General features: G+C 45.2%; 1 protein-coding gene across 2 annotated transcripts in view; it reads left to right on the top strand.

The window, feature by feature from the left end:
- The window catches only part of GCKR (glucokinase regulator), a 77,134-nt gene that overhangs the window by 28,381 nt on the left and 26,815 nt on the right, over positions 1 to 21,938 (top strand). For both annotated transcript variants that reach the window (XM_082249033.1, XM_082249032.1), the window contains exons 8-13: positions 4,450 to 4,503; positions 4,639 to 4,733; positions 4,809 to 4,914; positions 5,076 to 5,191; positions 6,090 to 6,188; positions 11,093 to 11,190. In XM_082249033.1, the coding sequence (XP_082105159.1) occupies positions 4,450 to 4,503; positions 4,639 to 4,733; positions 4,809 to 4,914; positions 5,076 to 5,191; positions 6,090 to 6,188; positions 11,093 to 11,190 (568 nt within the window). The remainder of the gene's footprint in view (positions 1 to 4,449; positions 4,504 to 4,638; positions 4,734 to 4,808; positions 4,915 to 5,075; positions 5,192 to 6,089; positions 6,189 to 11,092; positions 11,191 to 21,938) is intronic.

Raw genomic sequence — 21,938 nt, 5'->3', positions numbered from 1 at the left:
GTGTATATATACCCCTACACAGAAGTTCTGATGTTATGCCTGCCTCCAAAGACCCCCAAAAAATGCCCAAAAAAACGCTTGCTACAAAACCAGCAAGGTGTGAAAATAGCGGAGCCATATCCCTGTTCTACATTAATTCTAATACAAACAAACTTTTTTTTCTGGTTCTGGACATGCTACAGAGCTGAAACTTCACAGGTACACTTTTTAGACCCCCCCAGACACTAAATCCAAAGAAATCTCATTTTTTTTTTTTTTTATAATTTTTTCAATAATTGGCTCTCTATTAAAAATTTTTAAGAACTTTTTTTTGTGTGATTAATAGTCCCTGTGGCATGACCCAGAACCCTGGGCACTTTTTAGGGGAATTTATTGGGTTTTAGGGCTTCAAAATTGTGTTTTTTGATTCCAGAAGTTCGGGTCCCATTGATTTCAATGGGGTTCTGGAATCCGAACCGAACTTTCAGGAAATTCGGGTGTTCTGGTCAAACCGAACTTTTCAAACGTTCGATCATCCCTACTAGCATTTCATGGTGGGTCCTTGCCTTATTGGGGGGTAAGAAAATCATTGGGTACCAGCCACCTTTGTTTTAAACCTATGAAGAAAGACTTAGGGGCACAGAATACCCCAAAACATCCAAATCCCAGACCTTCCAGTTGCAGCAAAATTGATAGATAGTCCTTTTTTAAAAACAGCTTTCCAACAATACTTGGCTTTTTAATGTGATCCTGGCAGTCAAATGAGTGGAAGTGGCTTCATGAGAGAGACATCATGGTCTGTAGCAGTCTTTTAATAGTGGTTGGCCCATTGACCTGTGTCAATGGGCCAATTGTTGAGTAATGAGGTCTCCATGCGTTGCCAATCCAGCAGCAAATTTTAAGCTGTTCTAAACACTCTTTGGCGCAGCAGACTCCTTTAAAGATGCTCTTCCTCTTCCCTATTCTAGTTGCTCTGTAGATACTCCGTTTGGGTTACCACCTTCTTGTTCTTATTTCTCTGAGATACATCCTTTAGGTTGCCACATTTCAATCCTATTTTCTCTGAAGATACTCCATGATAGCCACCTTTCTAGCTTCTCTGACAATGATCCCAGGGAACCACCTTCTTGTTCGTGAAGATGCTCCATGCAGGTTTACATCTTCTTGTTCCGGATTCTCTGAAGATGCTCTCCCTGGGTAGACACCTTCTTGTTCTAGCTTCCCTTTAAGATGGTCCATCCAGGTAGCCACCTTCTTCTAGATTCTCTGAAGATGCTCTTTCTGGGTAGACTCCTTCTTGTTCAAGATTCTCTGAAGATAATCTCTCTGGGTAGACACCTTCTTGTTCTAGCTTCCCTTTAAGATGGTCTCTCCAGGTAGCCACCTTCTTCTAGATTCTCTGAAGATGCTCTTTCTGGGTAGACTCCTTCTTGTTCAAGATTCTCTGAAGATAATCTCTCTGGGTAGACAACTTCTAGCTCCGAAAATGCTCTCTTGGTAGACACCTTCTTGTTCAATATTCTCTGAAGATACTCCTTACATGTAGCTGCTTGCCTTTCCTAGTTTCTCTGAAGATGGTCGCTCTGGGTAGACCCCCTTCTTGTTCTGGATTCTCTGAAGAAGCTCTGTCTGGATAGACCCCTTCTTGTTCCAGATTCTCTGAGGAAGCTCTCTCTGGGTAGACACCTTCTTGTTCTGGATTCTCCGAAGAAGCTCTCTCTGGGTAGACACCTTCTTGTTCTGGATTCTCTGAAGATGCACTCTCTCTGGGTAGACACCTTTTTGTTCTAGATTCTCTAAAGATGCTCCATACAGATAGCCACTTCCCTTTCTTAGTTTCTCTGAAGATGCTTTCTCTGGGTAGACTCCTTCTTGCTCTGAAAATTCTCTCTTGGTAGACACCTTCTTGTTCAATATTCTCTGAAGATACTCCATACATGTAGCGGCTTCCCTTTCCTAGTTTCTCTGAAGATGCTCTCTCTTGGTAGACACCTTCTTGTTCCAGATTCTCTGAAGAAGCTCCATACATGTAGCCGTTTGCCTTTCCTGGTTTCTCTGAAGATGGTCGCTCTGGGTAGACCCCTTCTTGTTCTGGATTCTCTGAAGAAGCTCTGTCTGGATAGACCCCTTCTTGTTCCGGATTCTCTGAAGAAGCCTTCTCTGGGTAGACACCTTCTTGTTCTGGATTCTCTGAGGAAGCTCTGTCTGGATAGACCCCTTCTTGTTCTGGATTCTCTGAAGAAGCCTTCTCTGGGTAGACCCCTTCTTGTTCTGGATTCTCTGAAGAGGCTCTCTCTGGGTAGACACCTTCTTGTTCCAGATTCTCTGAAGAAGCTCTCTCTGGGTAGACACCTTCTTGCTCCAGATTCTCTGAAGAAGCTCTCTCTGGGTAGACACCTTCTTGTTCCAGATTCTTTGAAGATGTTCTCTCTGGGTAGACACCTTCTTGTTCCAGATTCTCTGAAGATGCTCTCTCTGGGTAGACACCTTCTTGTTCTGGATTCTCCCAAGAAGCTCTCTCTGGGTAGACACCTTCTTGTTCCAGATTCCCCGAAGAAGCTCTCTCTGGGTAGACACCTTCTTGCTCCAGATTCTCTGAAGAAGCTCTCTCTGGATAGACACCTTCTTGTTCCAGATTCTTTGAAGATGTTCTCTCTGGGTAGACACCTTCTTGTTCTGGATTCTCAGAAGAAGCTCTCTCTGGGTAGACACCTTCCTGTTCCAGATTCTCTGAAGAAGCTCTCTCTGGGTAGACAACTTCTTGTTCTGGATTCTCTGAAGGTGCTTTCTCCAGATACCCACCCCTAACCCAGGCAGTGTGGGAAAACCACCAAAGCAGTATGGCAGACTAGAATTTTAAAATCTAATTTTTAGCATAGCAGACTCCTCGAAAGATGCTCCACACAGGTAGCCACCTCACTATCCTAATTCCTCTTAGATGATTCCTCGGGGTAACCAGCCACCTTCTTGTTCTCTGAAAATGCTCCAACCAGGTAGGCACCTTCTTCTTCTAGTTTCTCGGAAGATGCTTCCTGGTAGCCACCTTCTTATTCTAGTTTTTTTAAAGATTCTCCCTGGTAGCCATCTTATTGTTTTAGATTCTCTAAAGATACTCCCTCCAGATAGCCACCTTCCCGTTTCTTCTAGAAATGCTCCCTACTGGTAGCTAGTTAGCTACCATCCATAAAAATAACTTGGGTTCTTGAAGCCTTAGCTCAGGTCAGTTTAGATATCTTTAGCCTAGGCTGAGGCCCCAAGAAAGAAAGAACTCCTTGCAGTGGCATCCTTGCCCAGGTAAGGAAGGACAAAGACTTCCTGAAGGTTGCTCCCCTTAGACCACACAACTGGAATAAATCCCTTAATGATTGGCTGGGACAGATAAGTATTAATACCATTTTTACTTCTCACATACTAGCTTAGCTATTGGAGACAACTCAGCAAGAGCAGACAGAAATAATCAATGTCAATAATCAGTGATCCATGCTGTCTGTCATGTCGGTTCTTCCTCCTTGACATGCACTCATACAATAACACAACCCAGGTATGTCAAGAATGTCCAGCTCATTAAGGGATGGTTACTATCATGTGGGACTCATAGTTGGACATATATCCCAGGAGGGCACATAGTGCTATTCACAGATTCTAGGTGACCCCACCCTTATGAATAAGGTTGGGATCAAAGGTTGGGTTGAAAGAGTGTATCAACGTGCCTTACTGAAATATTATATTTCATAATACATTTCAGCTCATGCCAATGGAATGTGGTCCATTGCAATTACATATTAACGAGTCAGACTAACACACCTCATTCACACACCCTGGACACTTGGCAGTTGGATATTTTGCATATAGACGACAGACAACACCTGAACACAATTGACAATTGCTTACATTAACACATCAGACAGCTGAACACAGACGGAGCGGCTTTCCCACAAAACACAATTTTGACAGAGATGTATGGGAACACAAGGGCCTTTTCATGTATTGTTTTGTGGAGATATGTTCTATTGATAAGTTGACCCATGAATTGTAACTGGTTTAAATGGGGTTTTTCCGCCCAAATTTCCTTTAAATGTGTGAGAGAAACTTGAAATAAATTAGATGTGTCTACGCTAAGCTTAAGTTGCTATGTGTCGTCACATCTCCTGGCCAGCAGACGGAGAATTCACTATACAAGGGGAGGTAGGACTGAAGGGCCGTATATCATCTTGTAATTGCCTCCTGACGAGATTGAGCTAACACTCCTCCACCAGAGAAGCCATACAGGCTCCATTTATTATTGGTCAGTTTGACTTTTGTATGAAGACATCTGTCTGTGGCCAATACTATGGCAGACCTCCAGCCCTTCCCCATAATCAAATGTTCCTGGTGTATGTCAGAGAGCTCAGTGATCTGTCCTGCCTTTTTTGTTGGCCCTCCTTCCTCTACCAGAGCTGTTACTTTACATGTTGGTGTGTGTCATTCCAGGTATGTTCCGGGAAGAAGAAGGTCATTTACCTGGGCATCTCCTGCAGCTTATCAGTGAGTACCAACTACTCCAATCACAAATATCATGCCTTAGTTATATCCACTGGATAAGCTTACGTTGAACAGTGCTATGAAAGATGTTGGTGCTATATTAATAATAACAATTGACTTTGTCTTGTGTCCATACAGGCTCCATTCATTGCTGGTCAGTTGGACTTCTGTATGAAGAACCTGGATGTCTTCCTGCCGGTCCTGGTAGGGTTTAATCCAGTTAGTACAGCCAGGTGGGTTGTGGAAGGAGGGGGACCCTAGGCTTCCCTGGAAAAGGAGCATGGCTGACCTCTCATGTTACCTTCTAGGAATGAGAGGATCGAAAGCTGGACTTCCACCTTCCGCCAAGTGGCTGAGCAGATGCAGAATCTCCATGACACACAGCAGGGCTTTGTGCTGAACCCAGCCATTGGGGTTAGTCTGAAATGTTTATTCTTGTACTGTCCATGAAGAGACTAAAGATTGTTTTTTAGGGCCCATTTAGGCCTTGGTGTCCTAGCATGTTGTCTTAACTCTGTAGAGGGAATACTCAGGGTGAACGTCAAGCACCAACCAATTTTGCATTTTTGTTACAGCCAGAGGGTGTCTGCTGCTCCTCGCGTATGAAAGGTGGCAGTGCTACAAAGATCCTGCTGGAGACACTGTTCCTGGTAGCCCACAAAGCCAGCTCCGACGTGGAGGTGACTGAGAAGTACGTGAACCTACTCAACATCTTGTACTAGCCACTCATGGTGGGAGCTCGTTTACACTTTCTTCAAAATGTGGCATTGGACACATTTTTTTAAATAGCCTGGCCAAGGATCAGTAGAGCTGTCAGACGTGAGCAGAAGAAACTAGTATTGTCACACGTGGTGTGTAGCATGGAAGCTATATAGCGGGAGGGATGCGGAGACTAGAGAGAGAGGAGGATCAGCAGAGCTGGGTGCGACTGCTGAGCGGGGGATCAGCAGACCTGGGGGCACTACTGAGCCGAAGATCAGCAAAATTAGGGGGTTACTACTGAGAGGGGGATCAGCAGAGCTGAGGGTACTATTAAGTGGGGCATCAGTAGAGCTTGGGTTCTATTGAGCATGGGAATCTAGTGAGTAAGGGTACTAAGAAGCTAGGGATCTGCTGAACAAGGGTAGCAATGAGCTGGGGTCTGCTGAACAGGGGTAGTAATAAGCTGTGGGATCTGCTGAGTGGTTCTACTACTAAGCCGGGGTTCTACTGGGCCACTTTAAAACAAATAGAAACTCAACACACACACACAGGGCATTAGCTAAGCTTCATTTAAGCTTCAACAAAGCATTACTGAAGCATCAAAAACACATAAAAATGCATGATAGAGGCGGAAAGGAACACTCAGCCATCACCCCTCAGCAGCCACTGTTGGACAAAGATAATGGCATTGGGCATGGCTTAGCTATGAAGTCAGGGAAAGTAAGCCCACTGTCACAAAGTGAAACTAAATCAGAGAGGTGTACACAAAAGGCTTTTTTTAAACTACTAATAAAGGAAATGTAAAACGTGTGACCTATACAAGATCTCTGACGATAGCCTCTGAGGATAGGATTAAGCCTTTTTTTTTTCGTGTGTTTCCTTTTCAGGTGTTTGTTGGAAATCCTGCGAACATACGAGAGGGCGCACAAGGTGACCTACGCCCACAGCAAGAAAATAGCTGCGTTGCTCAAGCAGTCTGCCACCAGGTGTGTACCCAGCACTCTGCAATTCCTTTAGGTGGTCATGAGATGGCAGCAGAGCTCATGCAAAGCTTTCCATTTTATTACAAAGCAATGATATCATAAAATGTGCACTTCTTATAGGTGGCCACAAGAGGGAAACAGAGCTCATGGCTGTATAACAGAGCAATGATATAATTACATATGCACTTTTGTATACGTGGCCACAAGATGGCAGCAGAGCTCACATGAAGTATTTTATTGTATCACAGAGCAATGATATCATAAAATGTGGACTCCCCCCCCCCTCCTTCCCCCCACACCTTTCTCGTCTTCTCCCCCCCCCCTTTTTTTTTCTTCCCCCGCTTACTCTCATACTTTACTATCATCCCCAGTGCGCTTCCTTGCTCTCTACAACCTACAGTCTCCCGGAACTCTTGAGCTCTTTGGTAGAGTCCCCCGTTGGGGTGCCAAACAGCTACTCCCTTTGATTATCTGAACATAATTGCGAGTCTTGCGTTATGCCCATACTCCTCCTACACTCCATCCCCTACATTACTATCGATGCCTACGACCCCCCCAGATCTAACATGTTCTTCTCAATGACTTCACCCTTATCACATTGTATTGTATTCATACTAGTCATGGTACTTACTGATTATGTGTACATCTTGCAACCCAACTTGTACCGTTTTTCCAAAACCTTTGTTTCTTTCAGAAAAATATTTGAAACAGAAAATGTGCACTTCTTATAGGTGGCCACAAGAGGGTAAAAGAGCTCATGGTTGCATTATAGGGCAAAGACATCATTACATGGGCACTTCCTATACGTTGCCACAAGATGGCAGCAGAGCTCACATCAAGTATTCCATTCTATCACAAAGCAATGATATCACAAATGTGCACTTCCTATAGGTGGCTACAAGAGGGTAATAGAGCTCATGGCTGTATTACAGATCAATGATATCATTACATATGCGCTTCCTATATATGGCCACAAGATGGCAGCAAAGCTCACATGACGTATTCCATTCTATCACAGAGCTTTTATTTTTAAAAAAAAATGCACTTTCTATAGGTGGCCACAAGATAGCAGCAGAGCTCACATGACATATTCCATTCTATCACAGAGCTTTAATTTTAAAAAAGTGCACTTCCTATAGGTGGCCACAAGATGGCAGCAGAGATCACGTAACGTATTTTATTCTATCACAGGACAATGATTACACAAAAATGTGCACAAAGCTCACGTGACGTATTTCATTCTAGCACAGAGCGATGATATCACAAAAATGTGCAATTCCTATAGGTGGCCACAAGAGGGTAACAGAGCTCATGGCTGTATTTCAGAGCAATGATATTATTACCTATGCACTTCCTATACATGGCCACAAGATGGCAGCAGAGCTCATGTGACATATTCCATTCTGTCACAGAGCTATGATATAACAAATGTGCACTTCCTATAGGTGGCCACAAGTGGGTAACAGAGCTCATGGCTGTATTGCAGAGCAATGATATCATAAAAAGTGCACTTCTTATACATGGCCAGAAGATGGCAGCAGAGCTCACATGACGTATTCCGTTCTATCACAGAACAATGATTTCACAAAAATGTGCACAGAGCTCATGTGACGTATTCCATTCTATCACAGAGCTTTGATTTTAAACAAGTGCACTTCCTATAGGTGGCCAGAAGATGGCAGCAGAGCTCACGTGACGTATTTTATTATTTTACAGAACAATGATTACACAAAAATGTGCACAGAGCTCACGTGACATATTCCATTCTATCACACAACTTTGATTTTAAAAAAGTGCACTTTCTGTAGGTGGCCACAAGATGGCAGCAGAGCTCACGTGACGTATTCCATTCTATCACAGAGCTATGATTTTTAAAAAAAGTGCACTTCCTATAAATGGCCAAAAGATGGCAGCAGAGCTTACGTGACGCATTCCATTCCATCACAGAGCAATGATATCACAAAAATGTGCACTTCCTATATAGGTGGTCACAAGAAGGTAACAGAGCTCATGGTTGTATTACAGAGCAATGATATAATAAAAAAGTGCACTTCCTATACATGGCCACAAGATGGCAGCAGAGTTCATGTTAAGTAATTCATTCTATCACAGAGCAACGATATCATAAAAAGTGCACTTCCTATACATGGCCACAAGATGGCAGCAGAGTTCATGTTAAGTATTCCGTTCTATCACAGAGCAATGATATCTTAAAAAGTGCACTTCCTATACGTGGCCACAAGATGGCAGCAGAGCTCATGTGATGTATTTCCTTCCATCACAGAATAATGATTTCAGGAAAATGTGCACAGAGCTCACGTGACATATTCCATTCTATAACAGAGTTTTGATTTAAAAAAAAGTGCACTTTCTATAGGTGGCCACAAGATGGCAGCAGAGCTCACATGACATATTCCATTCTATCACAGAGCTATGATTTTAAAAAAGTGCACTTCCTATAAATGGCCACAAGATGGCAGTAGAGCTCACGTGACATGTTTCATTCTATCACAATGACAGAGCTATGACTTTTAAAAAGTGCACTTCCTATAAATGGCCACAAGATGGCAGCAGAGCTTACGTGATGCATTCCATTCTATCACAGAGCAATGATATCACAAAAATGTGCACTTCCTATAGGTGGTCACAAGAGGGACACAACAGAGCTCATGGCAGTATTACAGAGCAATGATATCATAAAAAGTGCACTTCCCATACATGGCCACAAGATGGCAGCAGAGTTCATGTTAAGTATTCCATTCTATCACAGAGCAATGATATCATAAAAAGTGCACTTCCTATATGTGGCCACAACATGGCAGCAGAGCTCATGTGATTTATTTCATTCTATCACAGAATAATGATTTCAGGAAAATGTGCACAGAGCTCACGTGACATATTCCATTCTATCACAGAGTTTTGATTTTTTTAAAAATGCACTTTCTATAGGTGGCCACAAGATGGCAGTAGAGCTCACATGATATATTCCATTCTATCACAGAGCTATGATATCACAAAAATGTGCACTTCCTATATAGGTGGTCACAAGAAGGTAACAGAGCTCATGGTTGTATTACAGAGCAATGATATAATAAAAAAGTGCACTTCCTATACATGGCCACAAGATGGCAGCAGAGTTCATGTTAAGTAATTCATTCTATCACAGAGCAACGATATCATAAAAAGTGCACTTCCTATACATGGCCACAAGATGGCAGCAGAGTTCATGTTAAGTATTCCGTTCTATCACAGAGCAATGATATCTTAAAAAGTGCACTTCCTATACGTGGCCACAAGATGGCAGCAGAGCTCATGTGATGTATTTCCTTCCATCACAGAATAATGATTTCAGGAAAATGTGCACAGAGCTCACGTGACATATTCCATTCTATCACAGAGTTTTGATTTAAAAAAAAGTGCACTTTCTATAGGTGGCCACAAGATGGCAGCAGAGCTCACATGACATATTCCATTCTATCACAGAGCTATGATTTTAAAAAAGTGCACTTCCTATAAATGGCCACAAGATGGCAGTAGAGCTCACGTGACATGTTTCATTCTATCACAATGACAGAGCTATGACTTTTAAAAAGTGCACTTCCTATAAATGGCCACAAGATGGCAGCAGAGCTTACGTGATGCATTCCATTCTATCACAGAGCAATGATATCACAAAAATGTGCACTTCCTATAGGTGGTCACAAGAGGGACACAACAGAGCTCATGGCAGTATTACAGAGCAATGATATCATAAAAAGTGCACTTCCCATACATGGCCACAAGATGGCAGCAGAGTTCATGTTAAGTATTCCATTCTATCACAGAGCAATGATATCATAAAAAGTGCACTTCCTATATGTGGCCACAACATGGCAGCAGAGCTCATGTGATTTATTTCATTCTATCACAGAATAATGATTTCAGGAAAATGTGCACAGAGCTCACGTGACATATTCCATTCTATCACAGAGTTTTGATTTTTTTAAAAATGCACTTTCTATAGGTGGCCACAAGATGGCAGTAGAGCTCACATGATATATTCCATTCTATCACAGAGCTATGATTTTAAAAAAGTGCACTTCGTATAGGTGGCCACAAGATGGCAGCATAGCTCACGTAACGTATTTTATTCTATCACAGAACAATGATTACACAAAAATGTGCACAGAGCTTACGTGACATATTACGTGATGTATTCCATTCTATCACAGAGCTTGGATTTTTTTAAAAAAGTGCACTTCCTATAAATGGCCACAAGATGGCAGCAGAGCTTACGTGACACATTCCATTCTATCACAGAGCAATGATATCACAAAAATGTGCACTTCCTATAGGTGGTCACAAGAGGGTAACAGAGCTCATGGCTGTATTACAGAGCAACGATATCATAGAAAGTGCACTTCCTATACATGGCCACAAGATGGCAGCAGAGCTCATGTTACGTATTCCATTCTATCACAGAGCAATGTCATAAAACGTGCACTTTCTATACGTGGCCACCAGATGGCAGCAGAGCTCACGTGACATATTCCGTTCTATTAGAGAGCATTAGTATCACAAAAATGTGCACTTCCCATAGGTGTCCACAAGATGGCAGCAGAACTTATGGTTGTATTACAGAGCAATGATATCATAATACTTGCACTTCCTATATGTGGCATCAAGATGGCAATAGAGTTCAAATGAATCATTCTGCTGCATTACAGACCAAGGACATCATTACATTTGCACTTCCTATATGTGGTCACAAGATGGCAATAGAGCTCATCCTAATCATTCTGACAAATGATATCATTGCATGTTACATTCTTTTTACATAATTTTAATAATTTATTATAATTGTTCAGACAAGAACATCTATATATATATATATATCAGTTCTGACTCACTGCTCTCCATTTTGGCAGTCTACAGAAGAAGGGCAACCTCTACATTCTGGGCTGGAGGACCCTGGGAATGATGGCGATAATGGAGGCGGCGGAGTGCGTGCCGGCCTTTAATGCAGGTACAGTCTGTCTCCTCCCACTCATCTAGGTATTCTCTGAGATCAATGAGTTCTATATCCCTCTGACACTCCCCCCTGCACAGCTCTTCACTGGGAGGATCAGTATACTGCTGTATCTCTGCCTACTGCTGAAACATATCACAACTAAGCACCGGGAAAATCAGTGTACTGCTGTCCCTCTGCCTCCTGCTGAAATGCCCATCACAACTAATCACCGGGAAAATCAGTGTATTGCTGTCCCTCTGCCTCCTGCTTACAACCCCCTCACCCCCCCCCCCCCCCCACAAACACACACAACTAATCAGTGGGAAAGTCAGTGTACTGCTGTCCCTCTGCCTCTTGCTGAAATACCCACCACACAACTAATCACCGGGAAAATCAGTGTACTGCTGTCCCTCTGCCTCCTGCTTACAACCCCCTCCGCCCCCCCCCCCCACACCCACCCACACACACAACTAATCACTGGGAATATCAGTGTACTGCTGTCCCTCTGCCTCCTGCTTACAACCCCCTCACCCCCCCCCCACACACACACACAACTAATCACTGGGAAAATCAGTGTACCGCTGTCCCTCTGCCTCCTGCTAACACCCCCCCCCCCCACACACACACACACACACACAACTAATTATTGGGAATATCAGTGTACCGCTGTCCCTCTGCCTTCTGCTCACCCCCCCCCCCCCCCCCACACACACACACACACACACAACTAATCATTGGGAATATCAGTGTACTGCTGTCCCTCTGACTCCTACTGAAACACCCACCACACAACTAATCAAGCAGATGGACAAGGTGGACTATAGATGCCCTGTAAACTCGAATTACGTTTTTTGGGCATATGTAATATGCACCGTGTCTTCAACTGGTTAATAAATACAAAACAAGTATAATTCCCCATAGGTGCCCGGTACCAGGGAATCTTTCCCTATAGGTGCCCTGTACCAGGGAATCTTTCCCTATAGGTGCCCTGTACCAGGGAATCTTTCCCTATAGGTGCCCTGTACCAGGTAATCTTTCCCTATAGGTGCCCTGTATCAAAGAATCCTCCCCTATAGGTGCCCTCTACCAGGGAAGCTTTCCCTATAGGTTCCCTGTACCAGGGAACCTTTCCCTATAGGTGCCCTGTACCAGGGACTTTTTCCCTATAGGTGCTCTGTGTCGGGGAATCTTTCTCTATGGGTGCCCTGTACAAGGGAATCTTTATCTATAGGTGCCTGTGCTCAGGTACCATTCCCCATAGGTGCCCTATGCCAAGGTATCATTCCCCATAGGTGCCCTGTACCAGGGAATCTTTCCCCATGGGTGCCACTTACTAGGAAATCTTTCCCTATAGGTGCCCTGTATCAGGGAATCCTTCCCTATAGGTGCCCTGTACCAGGGAATCTTTTCCTATAGGTGCCCTGTACCAGGGAATCTTTCCCTATAGGTGTCCTGTACCAGGGACTTTTTCCCTATAGGTGCCTTGTATCAGGGAATTTTTCCTTATAGGTGCCCTATACCAGGGGATCTTTGCCGCTATGTGCCCTGTACCAGGGACTATTCCCCTATAGGTGCCCTGTGCCCAGGTATCATTCCCCATAGGTGCCCTTTGCCCAGGTATCATTCCCCATAGGTGCCCTGTGCCAGGGAATCTTTCCCCATAGGTGCCACTTACCAGGGAATCTTTCCCTATAGGTGCCCTGTACCAGGGAATCTTTCCCTATAGGTGCCCTGTACCAGGGAATATTTCCCTATAAGTACCCTTATCAAATAATCTCCTCCTGTAGGTGCCCTGTACCAGGTAATCTTTCCCTATAGGTGCCCTGTATCAAAGAATCCTCCCCTATAGGTGCCCTCTACCAGGGAAGCTTTCCCTATAGGTTCCCTGTACCAGGGAATCTTTCCCTATAGGTGCCCTGTACCAGGGACTTTTTCCCTATAGGTGCTCTGTGTCTGGGAATCTTTATCTATAGGTGCCTGTGCTCAGGTACCATTCCCCATAGGTGCCCTATGCCAAGGCATCGTTCCCCATAGGTGCCCTGTACCAGGGAATCTTTCCCCATAGGTGCCACTTACCAGGAAATCTTTCCCTATAGGTGCTCTGTATCAGGGAATCCTTCCCTATAGGTGCCCTGTACCAGGGAATATTTTCCTATAGGTGCCCTGTACCAGGGAATCTTTCCCTATAGGTGTCCTGTACCAGGGACTTTTTCCCTATAGGTGCCCTGTATCAGGGAATCTTTCCTTATAGGTGCCCTGTACCAGGGGATCTTTCCCTATGGGTTCCCTGTACCAGGGAATCTTTCTATATAGGTGCCCTGTACCAGGGAATATTTCCCTATAGGTGCCCTGTACCAGGGAATCTTTGCCGCTATGTGCCCTGTACCAGGGACTATTCCCCTATAGGTGCCCTGTACCAGGGAATCTTTCTCTATAGGTGCCCTGTGCCCAGGTATCATTCCCCATAGGTCCCCTTTGCCCAGGTATCATTCCCCATAGGTGCCCTGTACCAGGGAATCTTTCCCCATAGGTGCCACTTACCAGGGAATCTTTCCCTATAGGTGCCCTGTACCAGGGAATCTTTCCCTATAGGTGCCCTGTACCAGGGTCTCTTTCCCCATAGGTGCCCTGTATCAGGGGATTTTTCCTTATAGGTGCCCTGTACCAGGGGATCTTTCCCTATAGGTTCCCTGTACCAGGGAATTTTTCCCTATAGGTGCCCTGTACCAGGGACTCTTTCCATATAGGTGCCCTGTATCAGGGAACCCTTCCCTATAGGTGCCCTGAACCAGGAGATATTTCCCTATAGGTGCCCTGAACCAGGAGATATTTCCCTATAGGTGCCCTGTACTAGGCACTATTTCCCTGTAGGTGCCCTGTATCAGGGAATATTTCCCTATAGGCACCCTGCACCAGGGAATCTTTCCCTATAGGTGCCCTGTATCAGGGAATCTTTCCCTGTAGGTGCCCTGTATCAGGGAATATTTCCCTATAGGCGCCCTGCACCAGGGAATCTTTCCCTATAGGTGCCCTGTACCTGGGAATCTTTCCCTATAGGTGCCCTGAACCAGGAGATCTTTACCTATAGGTGCCCTGTACTAGGCACTATTTCCCTGTAGGTGTCCTGTATCAGGGAATATTTCCCTATAGGCGCCCTGCACCAGGGAATCTTTCCCTATAGGTGCCCTGTATCAGGGAATCTTTCCCTGTAGGTGCCCTGTATCAGGGAATATTTCCCTATAGGCGCCCTGCACCAGGGAATCTTTCCCTATAGGTGCCCTGTACCTGGGAATCTTTCCCTATAGGTGCCCTGTACCAGAAGATCTTCCCCTATTGGTGCCCTGTGCCAGGGAATCTTTTTCTATAGGTGCCCTGTGCCCAGGTATCATTCTCCATAGGTGCCCTGTGCCCAGGTATCATTCCCCATAGGTGCCCTGTACCAGGGAATCTTTCCCCATAGGTGCCATTTACCAGGGAATTTTTCCCTATAGGTGCCCTGTATCAGGGGATATTTCCCTATAGGTGCCCTGTATCAGGGACTCTTTCCCTATAGGTGCCCTGTATCAGTGGATATTTCCTTATAGGTGCCCTGTACTAGGGGATCTTTCTCTATAGGTTCCCTGTACCAGGGAATCTTTCCCTATAGGTGCCCTGTACCAGGCGCTATTTCCTTATAGGTGCCCTGTACCAGGCACTATTTCCCTATAGGTGCCCTGTACCTGGGAATCTTTCTCTATAGGTGCCCTGTGCCCAGGTATCATTCCCCATAGGTGACATGTACCAGGTAATCATTCCCTATAGGTGCCCTGTACCAGGGAATCTTTCCCCATAGGTGCCCTGTACCAGGGAATCTTTCCCTGTAGGTGCCCTGTATCAGGGAATATTTCCCTATAGGCGCCCTGCACCAGAGAATCTTCCCCTATAGGTGCCCTGTACCTGGGAATCTTTCCCTATATGTGCCCTGTACCAGGGGATTTTTCCCTATAGGTGCCCTGTACTGGGGAACCTTTCCCTATAGGTGCCCTGTACCAGGGAATATTTCCCTATAGGTGCCCTGTACTGGGGAATCTTTCCCTATAGGTGCCCTGTACCAGGGACTCTTCCCCTATAGGTGCCATTTACCAGGGAATCGTTCCCTATAGGTGCCATGTACCAGGGAATCGTTCCCTATAGGTGCCCTGTACCAGGCACTATTTCCCTATAGGCGCCCTGTATCAGGGAATCGTTCCCTATAGGTGCCCTGTACCAGGTAATCTTTCTCTATAGGTGCCCCGTGCCCAGGTATCATTCCCTATAGGTGCCCTGTGCCCAGGTATCATTCCCCATAGGTGACATGTACCAGGTAATATTTCCCTATAGGTGCCCTGTACCAGGGGATCTTTCCCTGTAGGTGCCCTGTACTGGGGAATCTTTCCCTATAGGTGCCCTTTACCAGGGAATCTTTCCCTATAGGTGCCCTGTACTGGGGAATCTTTCCCTATAGGTGCCCTGTACCAGGGACTCTTCCCCTGTAGGTGCCCTGTACCAGGGAATCGTTCCCTATAGGTGCCCTGTACCAGGCACTAGTTCCCTATAGGTTCCCTGTATCAGGGAATATTTCCCTATAGGTGCCCTGTACCAGGGGATCTTTCTCTATAGGTGCCCTGTGCCCAGGTATCATTCCCTTTAGGTGCCCTGTGCCCAGGTATAATTCCCCACAGGTGACATGTACCAGGTAATATTTCCCTATAGGTGCCCTGTACCAAGGAATCTTTCCCTATAGGTGCCCTGTACCAGGGAATCTTTCCGTGTAGGTGCCCTGTATCAGGGGATATTTCCCTATAGGCACCATGCACCAGGGAATCTTTCCCTATAGGTGCCCTGTATCTGGGATTTTTTCCCTATAGGTGCCCTGTACCGGGGGACCTTTCCCTATAGGTGCCCTGTACTGGGGAATCTTTCCCTGTAGGTGCCCTGTACCAGGGACTCTTCTCCTATAGGTGCCCTGTATCAGGGAATCTTTCCCTATAGTTGCCCAGGTATCATTCCCCATAGGTGCCCTGTGCCCATGTATCATTCACCATAGGTGCCCTCTGCCCAGGTATCATTCACCATAGGTGCCCTGTACCCAGGTATCATTCCCCTTAGGTGCCCTTTGCCCAAGTATCATTCCTTATAAGTGCCCTGTGCCTGGGTATCATTCTTTATATGTACCCTGTGCCTGGTTATTATTCCTTATAACTGGGTGGGGTCTTTTGAGGGTGGGGTCTGTAGGTTTTTTGTGAGTAGTCATAAGATTTTTTTGTGAGTAGTCATAAGATTCTCTGCAGCTCAGACAACATACAATTTTTTTATTTCTCTGCTGCAAAGATGGCATGGCCTCCAAGGTCCCCAGTACAACAGTACACTGGTGTTTGGAGGCTGGAACACCTCAGGGTACATTCAGAGTGTTGAGGGGGTATCATGTTGATCCTCTGGTTTTAATGATCTTAACATACAGGGTGAAATCAGGAATTTTGACCTTCACTACACAGTTGCATTCTCATCATGTAGATCAGAAAGGCCAGAAAGGCAAGAGACATCTACTGTAAATGGCAGAGATACAATAATGCCATGTGTTTGGTGTTGAAGATTGGTTTATTTTCATATTTGCTCCTCATAGTTCCAGAGAATGAGAACAACGTATAACCTGATTATAACGATAGAGAAGGTGTTTTGTTCTCTCCGTCCTTTGTATAGATAAGGTAATGTCAGCTATGTGTCGCAGGTCAGGGAGGGGAATTTTTCTCGAAATACATATCAAGTTACTGACTGTTCTTTCCCGGACGAAATGAAGGAAGTGTGGGCAGAATATGCAGAGAATTTAGTAGATATGTCTGGTATTTGGAGCACTATGAGTTATTTCAGGGTGGAAAACCTCACAATCTACTTCCTTCTCTGCTGCTGACCTACTCCACTAAGGGGCCCCAGAGAGGTCAGTTACTGTGGGGCCCCATTAATGACTGGGGATTAATAACTCTCTACATGAGGGTTCCTCAACTAGGGTTCCTCCAGAAGTTTCTAGGGGTTGCTTGAGCAATAAGCAATTTCTTCTTGTAGCACCCTGCAAGGTATGTAAGTATAGTGGGCCTTGTCTGATTATCAGCAGGGCAATGATTTTCAGCTGGACTGTCATGTCTCCCAGGTGTGGCTGTTGAGATTGGGGAGTCTCCCCACTGTGCTCCATGAGAGGGTTCTCATTGGGCAGGGGAGGAACCCCAGCCAATGGCACACTCAGGCCTGTATCTACCCCAGAAAGGCAGATTCTGCCGCACAGCATTTTGGGAGTGGGTATAAGTTTGAGGGGAGCACATGACGCAGTGTCTTTGGCGGGAAGCAGAGTCCCAGGGGGGAGAGTATGGCTATCTCTCCTCCTGTCAGAGGAATCGGGTGTCCAAGGCGGCTTGCCTGAGGGGACAGAGAGCTAAGCTGAGCTGCAGAGAGGATCCGGTGTGCCGAGGACCAGTGGAGCAGAGAGGGGTCCAGTTTCAGGAAGGCATTCCCAGTCGTGAGTACTGCAAACTGCCCCTGGGGGTCTGCCTAGAGAGAGGGGACCACTCCGGTGAAGGTCAGAGGGATCCAGGAGCTAGCTAGCCGGTGTAGGAGCAAGTGTAAAGGGGGTGCCAGTGTTGACCCTGAAGAGCAAAGGGGATACCAGTGTGTGGAGCCTGAAGCGTAGAGGGTGTGCCTAGTGAGAGGACCCTGAAGTGTAATGGGGGTGCCTAGTGAGAGGACCCTGAAGTGTAATGGGGGTGCCTAGTGAGAGGACCCTGAAGTGTAATGGGGGTGCCTATTGAGAGGACCCTGAAGTGTAGAGGGGGTGCCTAGTGAGAGGACCCTGAAGTGTAATGGGGGTGCCTATTGAGAGGACCCTGAAGTGTAGAGGGGGTGCCTAGTGAGAGGACCCTGAAGCGTAGAGGGCGTGCCTAGTGAGAGGACCCTGAAGTGTAGAGGGGGTGCCTAGTGAGAGGACCCTGAAGTGTAGATGGGGTGCCTACTGAGAGGACCCTGAAGCATAGAGGGGGTGCCTAGTAAGAGAACCCTGAAGTGTAGAGGGGGTACCTAGTGAAAGGACCCTGAAGTGTAGAGGGGGTGCCTAGTGAGAGGACCCAGAAGCGTAGAGGGGGTGCCTAGTAAGATGACCCTGAAGTGTAGAGGGGGTGCCCAGTGAGAGTACCCTGAAGTGTAGAGGGGGTGCCTAGTGAGAGGACCCTGAAGTGTAGAAGGGGTGCCTAGTGAGAGGACCCTGAAGTGTAGAGGGGGTGCCTAGTGAGAGGACACTGAAGTGTAGAGGGGGTGCCTAGTGAGAGGACACTGAACTACAGAGGGGGCGCCAGCGGTTGGGCCCTGAAGTGTTAAAGTGTACAGTGGGCAGTATACAGTGTTGAGAGTTGCAGAAGCAGTATACAGAAGCTACCTCAGTCAGGAAGGACTGGAGGGAGCAGTGTTCGGGACTTTTGAGCTAACCAGAGCATCTGTACAGCAAGTCAGTGTTTTTCAAGCGCCAGCAAGCGTTGGTCGGCATCCAGCCGGCGTCAAGACAGAGCGGAAAGATTTTTTCTCCAAAGTGTCCAATTGTACCTAGTTGAGCCAGAGGAGTATCCCACTCATTCCCTACTCCCATCCCCAATATCAAATAAACAAAACAAACCAAAGATGCCGGATTGGTCCTTGACTCAAATCTCACACTTGGATATTCAGCTTAAATGGGCTGAAGGTGTCACCGGAAACCATGGCAGACGCACATCAGGCCAAATGCCTGGAAATACTGCTACATTCTTATTAGACCAGTGACACCAATGATCTTTTTAGCTACTGTAAAGGAGGGATTATTCCCAATGACCAGAAATATAAGAAGCATTTATCCCACTGACCATCACACTAATGTATTGTGAGATGTAAATATAATTATTATTAGCAGGGGTTCCATGGAGCCAAAAAGTTATATCAAGGGTTCTTCCATGTTAAAAAGGTTGAGAAAGGCTGCACTATACAGACACTGCAGATCTCTCAGTATTTTTTTGTATTTGTTTCCATATTTTAATTAAAATGTCTTCCAGCTCCATCAGAAAAGAGCCCCCCCCTTGTGGTACTCTGCAGAGTCACACCACAACAGCTAAGGTAGCCGATTGAGGAGCTGCAGGTCCGATACAGCAGGGGGCGTGTCACACAGGGTGCAGTGGTCTGACTCTGCAGAGTACCACAAGGGGGATCTTTCCTGTTGGAGCCGAGTGGCAATTTATAAAGAGATACAAAGGTGAGACATACAAATAGGACTATTTTGCCGCCCACATATTACACCAATACAGTCTAAATAGAGTTTACAGTCTGGGAACTTCACTCCTTGAAATGTGGCCTTGTGGAAAGGTGCTCTGCCAGTTGTGGGTGGTTAAACCAGTATCAGTGGCAAATTCAATCTCCTTTTAGCTCTATCCTGAAAGGCTGAACTAATCATAACCTGATCATTCTGCAAATCACTTTCCTATATCTGTAGAGGGGAAGTCAGCAGTGTAATGTAGTCTCGGTATTCCCACATTGTGGTCACATGGGAAATCCCAATTATATCATTTCTGAGGTCATCTGGATTCCTGGACACTAACCCTAACCTCTAACCCTAACACTAAACCTGACCCCAACTCTACCTCTCTAACCCTAACACAAACCTCTAACCCTACCTCCATAACCCTTAATGTACTCCTAACTCTAAGCCTAACACTAATCGTAGCTTCCTAACCCTAACCCCAACCCCAACTATAAGCCAAACCTCATAACACTTACCCTAACTCCCTAACCCTAACTCTAACCCTAGCTTTGTAATATTTATTCTTACCTTAACTCCAACCCTAACCCTAACTCTAAGCCTAACACTAATCATAACTCCTTAACCCTAATCCTTACCCCAACTGTAACCTAAACCTCATAACACGTACCCTAACTCCCTAACCCTAACTCTAACCCTAGCTCTGTAACATTTATTCTTACCTTAACTCTAACCTTAACCCCCTAACTCTAAGCCTAACACTAATTGTAACTCCCTAACCCTAATCCTAACCCCAACTATAACCCTAACCTTATAACTCGTACCCTAACTCCCTAACCCTAACTCTAACCCTAGCTCTGTAACATTTATTCTTACCTTAACTCTAACCTTAACCCCCTAACTCTAAGCCTAACACTAATCATAACTCCCTAGCCCTAATCCTTACCCCAACTATAACCCTAACCTCATAACATGTACCCTAACTCCCTAACCCTAACTCTAACCCTAGCTCTGTAACATTTATTCTTACCTTAACTCTAACCCTAACCCCCTAACTCTAAGCCTAACACTAATCATAACTCCCTAGCCCTAATCCTACCACCAACTATAACCCTAACCTCATAACACTTACCCTAACTCCCAAACCCTAACGTTAAAACTAGCTCTGTAACATTTTTTCTTACCTTAACTCTAACCCTAACCCCCAAACCCTAATGTCAAGCCTAACATTAATCGTAACTCCCTAACCCTAATCCTAATCCCAACTATAACCCAAACCTCATAATACATACCCTAACTCCCAAACCCTAACTCTAACCCTAGCTCTGTAACATTTATTCTTACCTTAACTCTAGCCCTAAACCTAACACTAATCATCACTCCCTAACCCTAATCCTATCCCCAACACTAACCCTAACCTCATAATCATAACACTTATCCTAACTATCTAACCCTAACTCTAATCCTAGCTCTGAAACATTTATTCTTACCTTAACTCTAGCCCTAAACCTAACACTAATCATCACTCCCTAACCCTAATCCTAGCCCCAACACTAACCATAACCTCATAACACTTATCCTAACTCCCTAACCCTAATTCTAACCCTAGCTCTGCAACATTTATTCTTACCTTATCTCTAACCCTAACCCCAAATCTAAGCCTAACACTAACCCCTACTCCCTAAACCTAATTCTAGCCCTAACTCTAAGTCTAACCCCGTAACGGCAACTCTAACTCTATTCTTAACTCCCTGAACCAAAATATAATCATACTTCCAACCCTAACTAACTCGAATGCAACCCCCATTTCTAACTATAACCCCCTGGCACTAACACTAATCCTAAATCTAACGCTAGCTCTAACTCTAACCCTAACTCCCTTACCCTAACTCCAACCCTAAACCCCAAACCTAACTCTAAATCTAATATTAACCCCAATTCCCTGACCCTAATTCTAACTCCAACTTTAACCCTAACTCCCTAACCCAAATTCTAACCCTAAATCCAGCCCTTACTCTAACCCTAAAACTGTCCTTAACCCCCTAACCCTAACTTTATCCCTAACTCCTTAACCCAAATTCTAACTTCAACCATAATCCCTAACCCTAAATATAACCCCCTAGCTATAATTCTAATCCTAACTCTATTCTTCTAACTGTAGTGCTAATTATAGCCCTAACACTAACCCTAACACTAATCTTAACTCCCTAAACAAAATTGTAACCCTTATTCCAACCTTAACCCCTAACCATAAAACTAACCCTAATTAAATTCTCAATTTTAACCCTAATTTTAACCCCCTAGCTCCCACATCAATCCTAACCCTAGCTCTATCCCTAATTCTAAGCCTAACTCTCATCCTAATCCCTAATCTAACCCTAAGCCTTATATTATTCCCAATTCTCTAACCCTAATTCTAGCTCCAATTATAACCCTAACCCACCGACCCTAGCTTCCTAACCCAAAGTCTTATCCTAAATCCAAC

This window comes from Pelophylax lessonae (assembly GCF_965119305.1).
Source record: "Pelophylax lessonae genome assembly, chromosome: 3".
Classification (NCBI taxonomy): domain Eukaryota; kingdom Metazoa; phylum Chordata; class Amphibia; order Anura; family Ranidae; genus Pelophylax; species Pelophylax lessonae.
This window is presented reverse-complemented; position numbering and strand designations above follow the sequence as displayed.